Raw genomic sequence first — 12,097 nt, forward strand, 5'->3', positions numbered from 1 at the left:
CAAAGATCTCGGTTGAGGTGCACTCTTTATTTTGTCATAAATCTGATCTGGGAATAGAGAAATGAAATGACAGGCTGAACCAGGAAAACCATGGCGAGGAGAGAGTGAGAGGCTCTCTCTGCGACGTGTTTGGGCTCTGGATTGGTCCTGGCTCAGGCTCTTCAGCTCAAGTAGGCGAGTGCTTGTGTGGCTTTGTGTGGATCATTATCAGAGTGCTGTGTGGGTGAGCGACTGCACACATGTTTGTGTTATCGTATGTGCGTGTTTGTCTGTCAGTGCATTGTGAGGGAGGATGTGCTACACCAGCAGAGCCATTGTTCCTGCCGCCCCTCTTACTCTTCCTTCCTTCCTCCTCCCCAGGGTGTGGACAGCAAACTGGGACAGATTCCTCCCGTGTTTGGAGATGACCCGTGGAGGCGTGTAGGTGACGGTGGCTGGCCTGCTGAAAAATAAGGCCAGGTGGCTGCGAGAGCCCTACAAAGCAGCCGGCTCCGGGGGGCGCGCTGCGCTGTGCCACGCCACATGATAGTGCCACTCCTCACCACACCATTAAAAATGACAAATGCCCTCGTCAACTGGTTTCCCAGGTTAGCAACCGCTGCCTGATGCTCCTGAAGCCGAGTGTCTGCCCCAGTTCATCACTTGGCCTTTACCACAATTAGAACAACCATTTATTAAGTGTGAGTCATCTTTCATTTAGACACAAGTTCAGATTTGTAAAAGTTGGAATTATGTGGCCAAAAATAAATGTAGTGAAAACTATTCAGTTTTAAGAAATACCTGCATATATTTACACCTAAACGCAGGCATTATCTTGAATCATTTTTCTTTAACCATTTTTTACTGTATCATAATTATAATTATTATTGTTATTATTAATATTACCATTATTATTATTATTATTATTATTATTATTATTATTATTATTATTATTATTATTATTATTATTATTATTATTATTATTATTATTATTATTATTGTTATTGTTATATTATACACCCCCACCACCAACAAAAATTATCAAAACTACTAGCACAGAGTTGTTGTCTTTTCAGTAAAGGAAAAAAGGGAAATAGAAAAGAAAGGGGCAACAGAAGAAAAGAAGGGAAAGAACAAGGAAAAAGAAAAAAGAAAAAAAGAAGAAAAAAAGAAGAAATTGCTCCAACCACGACCAAACGTACAGTGATTATAAAGAGTTGAAATTGTGAAAATGGCTGTTTTGGTCATAAAGGTTACAGACCCCTGGTCTAGATTAAAGCGTTTCATTTAATGCACAACAACAGAAACAGGTAAAACGTATGTGGGGCAGTGTGCTTTAAAGGGACGACACTGAAGTATGAGGCCAGCCAGTGGCCCGAGGTGAAAGCAGGCCTGCTCAGGCTGCAGATTACCAGCTCAGTCCCAGTTCTTCAGCTCCAGGGACATGCGGGGGACATATCTAGCCCAGGACAGGTGTATGGTTGGGGGCTACAGGGCAGATACTGGCCCTTCTCTGCCGAGGTAGACTCAGGTCCTTTGCTTCCCTGCAGGGAAAAGCCCATTGTGTGCACCATCTGTTGCAGCACATGCCCGCACAAAGGGGGCGAGAGGAGTGAAGGGGGGTGAGCTGATGTGCAACGCCTGTTTAATATCATTAGGAGGTGCAGCTGAATTTGTCAAAGCTATTAAAGAACATTTTCATTGCAAATGGGCTTTGCACTTGTGTGAGCATAATGGGAGTGAAGGTGCCAGACCGCGGAGGCTATGGATCCTTAAGGCTTAAAGAAAAAGAGGAAGGTTTTGAATCAACACAGCTGAGAGCCTCACTGTGCCTCTCAACTGTTTCTATGGAAGACGATCATAAACACACTGAAGTGGGATAAAATTAATTGACACTTTCAACGTCCAAATATTTTGAATTTGCATAAGGGAGATCCTTCAAAGTGATAAAGCGTCTTGGAAAATAGTTCCTTAGAAACCTAGACAGTGAGCAGGTGATGCTCGATCTTCTCCCAGGGGCGCAGCTCATGCAGTGGCAGCTTTCACCCGACTGGGGGCGTTATTCCCCTTCAGTGCAGCGGACGCCGCTTCAACTAGGTCAAGGAAAAGTTTTGTGTTTTGACAATGTGAGGTGGGCGGAGCGGCGGCTTGGCGATTGGCTGGTGAGTTTCCTCTCCCGGCCGGTGATTGGCCCCGGTCCTCTAATGGGACCGTGAGCGAGCGATGTCGGGTCTCCCCCACCTCCTCCCACACCTCCTCTTCCTCCGGCTCCCCCATCCTGCTCCTCCTCGCACCCCTCGGCCTCCACGCTCCACTCTTCCCATGCGCTGATTGTCACACATTGTTTACCGGGGCTGGAGATGTGACTCCGGACCGAGGCGACCTGCTGGAGCTGCGCTCGGAGACACTGAGGGATTCTTTGTGACGCGCGCCGTGCGTCTTGGTTTATTTGGGGACAGGCTGTGGAGACTACACTTCTGCCATGACAGTGGATTTGTTCTCGCTTCTATGCGTGCTGGTCATCACATGCTCCGCAATGGAAGGTAAATAAAGCGTGTCCGGTGCGGGTGTGGTGGTCTCGGGAGCGGGAGCGCCGTGGGGATGCTGCTCCGCCGGGCTGCTCTGCGCCTCTGGCGCGCGGGGACGTTACACACACGTGGATTGGTTTGATTTTCCCTCTGTGTAATCCTCCACTGATCTCACTTTATGTGATTTAACAGGTGTCAACTTTAAAGTATTAGTGTGTTTTCAGGCGTCAAAATGTATTTTCCTCAGTTTTCCAGTCGTACATGATGGGAGAAGTCTCTTCTGTTAAATGTGGCATTTTAGATTCTTGTGATCCCACAAGCTATTATTTTTTTCCCTCCTCTGTGGGACACATTTAAAGGCTTTCTTTCGCATTTAATGGTATGTATAGATTACTCCTGAAGAGAACCTCAAAAGCATCAGTCTGTGGAATTACTGAGACAAACTCCAGATTTTGAAGTGCGCTGATGGGATGTGGTAAACGTTCCCATTTTACTATTGAAAATCAAGCACTCTCATCCACTGTTGGAAACACTTGCGTGCCTCTCCCCCTTTTGTTAGTTCCTCCCTGAATTTTTTTTCCTCCTCATCCATCTCCATCCTTGTTTTTCCTTTGTCTGCATCTCTTCTTTCCCTGCTTTTTTTTCTTTCTTTTTCATTTTTCTCTTCACTGTCATCTGGACAAGTGGTGCCACTAGTACAGTAGCTAATATCTCCCCAGTTAAGCATGTTTTTCATTTCTGCTGTGGGCCCTGGGGACACTGAGCCTCAGATGTGAGCTGCTGGATGTTATATTGAAAGAAGCATTGAGATACAGGCCTGTTTTTGTGTTGTATGGTGGCTCTCCCGCTCCCATAAAAAGACACACAGGGACACAGCAGCCTCACTTAGGATTTGTCTGTATCCACTCCCACAAAACAGTCAATTGCAAGCACAATTAAAATGTTTTTATATTTTGCCTGTTTTTTCCACATGCACGCTTCCTCTTTAATCATTTACAACTCTGGTGCTGGACTGCTCCCAGCGCTGGCTGTGCTCTATAATTCAGTGGTGGCTTTCTTGTTTGTGCTCATCTGAACACAGTTCATAATACCAAGCCCGGGCTCAAATTACTACCTCTGCCAGAATGCATATTATAAATGTTTATACCTGCGAAATGACAGCATAACCCCTATTTCAGAGGGATGGGTGGATGATGAGAGTGACGGGGAAGTTAAATTTTCCTTCCAGGGAAGAGGGTTTGGTGTTTTCGGCTTTTAAGAGATGTGATAAGAGCAGAGCAGCTGTGCAGAGAGATGGCCCCTGTGTTACCCCAATAACAAGGATAAAGCAGATTTCCTTGTTTGTGTTGCTAATTGAAAGGAGTTTGCCCCATGGGAAGGTTACATCTTCACTGAACTGAACTCCAATCTGTTGCTTTCACTAATTTTGGTTTTTGTTGCGTTAGAGACAGTAAGTGAGGCCACTGACCAGATGACGGCGGCTCGTCCTGTCATCTCTGATTTGATTAAGGCTCCAAATTGGCTGATAAACACAGAGATATGTCTGCACACATATGCCTGGGTGTCTGGATGTAACCCCCCCACCCCCCCAACCCCAGAAAACTAGTTGAATCCTGGTTGAATCCGTCTTTAAAATGTGGTTTAGTTAGAAAGCATCTCTCCACATTCTTGATTTGGTAAAAGTCTGCAGCTGTTTTGCACCAGAGCTCATCTCATAGTATTCACTGTTACTGGTTGATATGAAATGTTTGTATTGACAGAATAATGAGCAGTTTTAGCTTTTTCTGAGCACCCCAGCCCCCCTCCCTTACTTTTTAAACCACTGCTTAGGATTGAGGGGCACCTCTGGCCATATGGACGCGTCGTCATGCTGAAGTGAATGATTTATTTGACCCCTCACAAACACATATGTTCACATTAAGCTCCACACACATCAGTGATGAGCTGTACGATGAAGATCATGAGCAGGAAATCCTCCGGGTGTGGACGGATGAATGGGAGACGTCGAGTTTCATGCAGTGTGTGTGTGTTTGTGAAAGTGTGTGTCTGATAGCGTGTGTTTCTGAAAGAGTGTGTGTTTCTGAGTGTGTGTCTGATAGAGTGTGTTTCTGAAAGAGTGTGTGCCTGATAGTGTGTGTGTGTGTGTGTGTGTGTGTGTGTGTGTGTGTGTGTCTGAAAGAGTGTGTTTCTGAGTGTGTGCCTGAAAGAGTGTGTGCCAGATAGAGTGTGTGTGTCTGAAGGAGTGTGTACCTGATAGTGTGTGTTTCTGATAGAGTGTGTGTTTCTGACAGTGTGTTTGTGTCTGAAAGAGTGTGTCTCTGAAAGAGCGTGTGTGTTTGATAGTGTGTGTTTCTGACAGTGTGTGTGTTTCCGATAGTGTGTGTGTGTCTGATAGAGTGTGTGTCTGATAGTGTGTGTGTGTCTGATAGTGTGTGTGTGTCTGATAGAGTGTGTGTCTGATAGTGTGTGTGTGTCTGAAAGAGTGTGTGTGTCTGATAGTGTGTGTGCGTCTGATAGAGTGTGTGTCTGACAGTATGTGTGCGTCTGAAAGAGTGTGTGTCTCTGATAGAGTGTGTATCTGATAGTGTGTGTGTGTCTGATAGTGTGTGTGTGTCTGATAGAGTGTGTGTCTGATAGTGTGTGTGTGTCTGAAAGAGTGTGTGTCTCTGATAGAGTGTGTATCTGATAGTGTGTGTTTCCGATAGTGTGTGTGTGTCTGATAGAGTGTGTGTCTGATAGTGTGTGTGTGTCTGATAGAGTGTGTTTCTGACAGTATGTGTGCGTCTGAAAGAGTGTGTGTCTCTGATAGAGTGTGTATCTGATAGTGTGTGTTTCCGATAGTGTGTGTGTGTCTGATAGAGTGTGTGTCTGATAGTGTGTGTGTGTCTGATAGTGTGTGTGTGTCTGATAGAGTGTGTGTCTGATAGTGTGTGTGTGTCTGAAAGAGTGTGTGTGTCTGATAGTGTGTGTGCGTCTGATAGAGTGTGTGTCTGATAGAGTGTGTGTCTGATAGTGTGTGTGTGTGTCTGATAGTGTGTGTGTGTCTGATAGAGTGTGTGTCTGATAGTGTGTGTGTGTCTGATAGAGTGTGTGTCTGATAGTGTGTGTGTGTCTGATAGAGTGTGTGTGTGTGTGTGTGTGTGTGTGTGTGTGTGTGTGTGTGTGTGTGTGTGTGTGTGTGTGTGTGTGTGTGTGTGTGAACAAGGTGCAGTGACGAAGTGTGCGGCTGATGAAGACTTGTGATTGATTAGTATTGCAGACGTCTGGCCCAGCACACGCTCTGGTTCAGACAGAAGCAGGAAGTTGTTGCAGGCAGACAGAAGGACGGTCGGACCTCAGCAGAAGGCGAGCAGAGAGGAGAGTGAACACAGGGATTTGCATGGCATTAGAGTGGAAGCAAGTGGTGCTCTGTTTCATCCCTATTTGTCTTCGCTCTCCAGCCCTCTCCCGCCTCCACCTTCACTGCCTCCTCTTCCTCATCCTCGTCCTCCTCCTCTCTCAGCCCTGCTCTGTCTTCCAGAGTTTCTCCACTAATCTTCTCATTCCACTCTTGTCTCCCTCCTCACTTCTTCAACTCTCCGTGTCTGTGGCGTGCGGATGGTTGCTGCCAACGGCGGCAGTAATTCTCCCCTACTTACGGAGCCATTGCTTATTTCTGTTTGCCCTTAAACCAATTAGGCTCCGATAAGCCCGCTCATTTAACAGCGCAGGGAGAAGGGATGATAGACGGGGACTGAGGGAGATAATAAAGATGAAAGGAGCAGAAGGAGGGAGGTCAGTCAGATCCAGGAAAAATACAGTCTGCATGTTTTACAAATGAGTAGTTTGAAACTGAACGAGGCCCAGAGAGGGAACACGGCTGTCTCCGGGGTCTGACATGCGGTGGATGCTGAAGCCACGGTACACTGGTGTAAAACAGCGGTGGCATTCAGTGCAGGGATGATCAGGAAATGTTAGTAATGTGCTACAACCGGTATCCCACACTGCACTGTGGTAATGCATCATCCTCAGAGGACCAGATGCAGAATATTGAAGCTTCCTGAATAAACAATAATTGCATCTGGAACAATAGATGATTGCTATGGAGGTCAGTACGGCACATTGTTGATGTACATTAATCTGCGTTAGGCAGGCATATCGATTAGAGAGGTCAGAGTTTCAGCCCGTCTCAGCAATTTACTGCTCTGCTGAAGTGCCCTTGAGCAAGACACTGACTCAGCTCTGCTGGTGTTGTCCTGTTGCTGACCTGTTGCGCTGACCTCTGCACCGAGCTGCTGGGAGAATTTGCTTTCTGGTGTTCATGCTGCTTTTTCTAATCAGAGCAGTGAGGCTACGAAAAAGTTGTTGGAACATTTTGACTAAAATGTTTAATAAAAACTACAAAGTTAGTGACACAAGCTTGTTTGGATGAGGAGGGAACCTTTGCTTATGCACTGGAAATATTATGAACACTGCTCTGTGTTTATGGATCTAATAATAGTTCAATTTGACTCACATCATAATGTTTATTTTAGATGGTTTAACCTGAAATGGTTTTAACCTGAACTGGTGTATCGAAAACGTTTTTTTTTTTCAGATGTGTTGACCTCTCAGTCATAGTTAGAAGCACAGGCAGTATAATTCAAATTACCGTAAGGATTTCTTATCCCTGCACCGTTTGAGTCTTTTAGTCAGTAGCAACAAATTAAGAGATTTGATATGCACAGGAATCAAAAAAGTCTGAAATCAGGAAGTCTGAGTCTGAAATCAGGAAGTCTGGTTAAAAAACCTCCTTGTAAAACCCTAACCCTAACCCTAACCACAACAAAATGGAGAAAATGCTTCTTTAAAGTGCAGTTTGGAGCCGCTGGTCCTTCCTGTCGGAGGTTTTAAAAGGGGCCGTGCCGTGCTACCAGGTTTATGGGTTGTGTACCTTGTTCTGTCAGAATCAAGTGATTCATGGTCGTTCCCCAGACTTCAGGTTTGCAGTGAAAGTGTGTGTTGATGTGGCTCTCTCAGGGTGTGTAGAGTTGAAAAGTCTCTGTAAGATATGTAGAGTTCACCAGCTGAGAGGAGGCAGCTTGTAGAAGGATTCCTGTAGAGTCGCTAATGGATGTGAATGTGAGATTGCCCCTCTCCTCTGATCTCTTGTTTAAAGTAGTTTGCAAAAGAACAAATGAAAATATGAGTGTAATGTAGACGCATGTGGTGGGGCGCCAGGCCTGGAAAGAGTTGAAGGATTATAAGTGCTCACATGAGTGCCAGGGGCAGTACTGCTGACCTGGGAGCACCTGAAGTACGATTCCATTTTTCACTTGTTTTGTAGCAGCCCTGTGTGTACTGTACTTTTGGGTGCGTGTGGTGTGGTGTGGTGCTAAAACCATTATGGATGACAGGTGCAGTAGACGTGGTCTCATCCAGTAATGGAGGCTTGGTTTCACCCACGGTGAAAAGACCGGTTGGTATTAAAGCACACGATCCTGCTCAGCAATCACAAACCTCAGCCTGCAGCACAAATGTAAATGTGATGTTATTCTTTTTCAATGAAACTATTACATGCATGCAGTCTGTGGTCTGTGTGAGAAATTTACAGCAAAATGTGTTTATTTAGTTTTTTTCCATTTTTGCAATATCTTGCATATTGCATATTTGGTCTTCTAATGTGATCACAGGCTTCGGTTTGTCTCTGGCTCTCTCTCTGTCTCTCTCTCCCTCTCTCTCTCTCTCTCTCTCTCTCTCTCCCTCTCTCTCTCTCTCTCTCTCTCTGTCTCTCTCTCCCTCTCTCTCTCTCTCTCTCTCTCTCTCTCCCTCTCTCTCTCTCTCTCTCTCTCTATCTATCTCTCTCTCTCTCGCACGCACACACACACACACACACACACACACACACACACACACACACACACACACACACACACACACACACACACACACACACACACACACACACACACACACACACACACACACACACACACACACACACACACACACACACAGAGTCTCCCTCACAGCTCACCTTACCCCAGAGACATCTGAGCCTTGGGAAGGCCAGATGGTGGATGCAGGTTGGGAGCGTATGCATGTGCACATTTCTGTGTACGTCTCAGTGGGAGACTTCTGCATCGAGGCACAGTGGAGAAAATGAGGAACACAGCAGCGTGTGCTATGCTGAGCGTGTGTGCTTTGGTGTAAGTCTGGCCGTGGGCCTTGTGGGTATCTTCTGCTCTTTACTGGGCACATTCCTGGGTCCAGAGATTTACTGCGGAGATGCTATCTGCAGTGTTAGGTTCCACCCGTCTTGCTTCATGCCTGGCCTTTATCAGAGCAGGTGGCCGGTTGTGGGATGAGGGGCTGCGGCCTTATCTGTCCAATCGCAGGGACAAACAGACCCGCTGCGTCCGCAACATACGAAACACATTAGAGCGCAGGAGCGAAAAGCAGTGACGCTCGTGACACAGTTCAACCTCAAACTGTGTGAGTCATCTGTTTGCTGGTAAAGCCAGTTCTCTCAAATGGTAAACACACACACACACACACACACACACACACACACACACACACACACACACACACACACACACACACACACACACACACACACACACACACACACACACACACACACACACACACACACACACACACACACACACACACACACACACACACACACACACACACACACACACACACACAGCACCAAGGCTCGATGTGCACAGGAGAACAAACTACCCGATAACCACCCGAGCCACACCTAGCGGAAAATGGCAATGTTTGTAATTGATTGGCCGCAGTGACCCAGCGACCAAACCACTCAGGGATGGTGGTGTGAAAAATGTGCTTTTCCTCATTCTTTTTCTGTCTCCGAGGCATTTTCCCCTCTCCATTATCACCTGTCCTAAAGATTGGGTGACAGTTGTTCAGTCAGCAAGAAAGAGGAGCCTCTTCGATATTTGTTGGGTTGAGAGGAGAGAAGGAAAAGCATTGATTATCGAGTCTTATTTCCCACTGTTCACGCAGCCCCGGCTCCTGGGGCCTCTATACTTACAGCAATATTTCCACCACCTCTTTTGACCCCATGGCCCCTTAAGCCCTTCATCCACACCAGCCCTCTCCTCCCCACCAGCTCCTGCTTCTGTTTTCGACTGGACTTCCTGACGGTTTCATCTCGCTTGCTGGATTGTTCTTTTTAATTAAATCCAAAAGTAGTTGCGAGGTACATCCTCCCCGGTCTCTACCTTCCTGTTCCAAGCCGTGCTGCAATAGAATAATCAGTTGTCTATTTTAACTTCTCTCTCTTCCCTCCGTCACCTGCTTCTGTGCCTCTGGACTGTTTTGTTAGAAGCAGATGTATTTATGGAGAATGATGGAGTTTACCACGAGGAAGAAAAGTGAAACATGAGCCTGTCCGGCTGAAGATGAAATGGCTGCTGCATTGACAGGAAGAGGAAGAGGGTAAAAAGACTGTTGGGATCGTAGGCTTGTGAACAAAGACTTTCATTTATGATCGTTATAATGGGATCTGTTTTTTTCAGACCCAGAATACTTTAATATGACTTCTAAGCCTGTAGGCCGAGGGCTTAGGGGCAGCGAGGCAGGCGGGGCAGAGGCTGACTGAAGAGTCCAAGAAAGCAGGTATTGTGGTGCTGCGTGTCTGGGAAGTGTGGGAAACTTCTTGAAGTCTACAATCAAACTGATAAGAATATCAATTCAACTCGCTGTGCACTCTTGATAAGAGCGCACCGTGTTTATTTAGCAAATCCCTCGTCTCTCAAACTTAAATGTGCAATATATGAAGTTGCCTCTGTGCAGGGGGGAGGAAAAAAAAACTTGTGGTACATTTTGCATTTAAAGTGAATTAGCAGCCCAGAGGATGCTGCGTCTCCAGCGCTCAGAGGAATTAAAGGCAGAACGTTAATAGGGCTGAAATTACGGACGGTGGTGGAAGCTGCTTCTCTTCTGATTAAATAAAAGCCGGCTCCTCCACAGGCTGTTTCTCATAGGGACTGACACACACACACACACACACACACACACACACACACACACACACACACACACACACACACACACACACACACACACACACACACACACACACACACACACACACACACACACACACACACACACACACACACACACACACACACACACACACTTTGACGCTTTGATGTGTGGAGAGGAAATGAGCAGAGACTGAGAGCTGAGGGCCCGGGCCCCAGGCCTGTCCCATTATTAATGAGTAAGTGCCAGCGCCTCTCTCAGGTTCAGGACATGTGGACATATTTCAGCGTCCGCCTGCCCTTCTCCTCACCATAAATGTAATCTCTTATTAAACATTGGTTTCTTGGCAAGAGAATGGCAGACGAACTGTGCTTGGGTATTTGTGTGTGTGTGTTAGAATGACAAATGAAAATGTGTGGTAGAAAGAAATGAAGTGGCTGCAAAATGGAGCTGCAGCTCTGGAGAGCGACAACGATGGTCCAGTTCGCAGCGGCAGTAGAAGGAGCCGGAGCCCTCTGCCAGGCTGCCCTACTCAGCCCACTGCTCTATCTGGATAAGAAGAGAGCCTTTTTGGATGTAATTAACTATTGATCCGAAGCACAGGGTAATGATGAACGAGTGGACGGCAGCAGTGGCCTGCTTGGCTCGGCTGCCACGAGCCAACTGACAGGGTGAAAGTGGCTTTTTCCTAAAAAGAGCCAAAGTCTGTGTGGCATTCATCTTCAGTTACATGTTTTTTTGAGAGAAGGAGAGTGTTAAGGAAAAACAACTTGTCTAGCCTTTAATGACAAGCCATGACCCGCACCATGAAAACTAATCCATCAGTCTTCTACAGTTTTCCACACACATCACAAGGTGCTGTCACCACCGTCGGTTAAGGCGTGTGACAAGAATATGCATACATTCAATAAAGAGTTTTTCCCCGCGACCCTCTGGAAACAGGCCACTTTTGATTGGAGACCCACCGTTAAAGAATCACCGCAGTGGTTTAGAGCTTTTACTCAGGGTCAAACCCTCATGCTTCATCTCACACCCAGCAGTAACAGTGTAGTTTTTTCCCTCAATATTAATCACTGCCAAAAGATCCTGGTTGGTTTCGGTCAGGGTTTTTTTTTTTGCATGCAGTTTGCATGTTCTCCCTGTGGCTGCATGGGATGTGTCCAGATTCTCCAGTTTCCTCCATAATACTTGTAACACAGCTAATTTGAGTTACTCCACGCAGCAACCAATAATGTATTTGACAGCATCCTCTATGAATAAATGATGACTAAGTCATCCACTTTATCTATTTCTAACAAGCAAACTTATTTTTTCTAAAACAATCTAATCCTATTCATATTTCATTACATTAGCAGCTACATTTAATCCATTTTCAATAACCAGTCAATACTGTATATTATTGTCAAAATATGTTAATACACAATTGAAAATGTATGTTATTTATTAATGGGTTTGTTAATTCTAACCAACTGTCTGTCTGGTGCTGGCTGATATTGTGTGGCCTGTAATGGTTGTGCTCATTGTGTGATATTCTCAGGACACTCTCTGGTCTCATCACCACTCAATGCAATCAGATCCGAGCAATCTTTAGTTTCTACAGACGT

At 45.9% G+C, this 12,097-nt stretch overlaps 1 protein-coding gene across 1 annotated transcript in view; it reads left to right on the plus strand.

Annotated features, from left to right (window-relative positions):
* The first annotated feature begins 2,292 nt into the window (after window positions 1–2,292).
* The window catches only part of LOC308114709 (ephrin type-B receptor 1-B), a 195,261-nt gene continuing 185,456 nt past the window's right edge, over window positions 2,293–12,097 (plus strand). Inside the window, exon 1 of the mRNA XM_080471806.1 lies at window positions 2,293–2,522. Within this exon, the coding sequence (XP_080327932.1) occupies window positions 2,462–2,522 (61 nt within the window). The 5' untranslated portion in view covers window positions 2,293–2,461. The remainder of the gene's footprint in view (window positions 2,523–12,097) is intronic.

The sequence above is a fragment of the Lipophrys pholis genome (assembly GCF_963383615.2).
Source record: "Lipophrys pholis genome assembly, chromosome: 1".
NCBI classification, from domain to species: Eukaryota; Metazoa; Chordata; class Actinopteri; order Blenniiformes; family Blenniidae; genus Lipophrys; species Lipophrys pholis.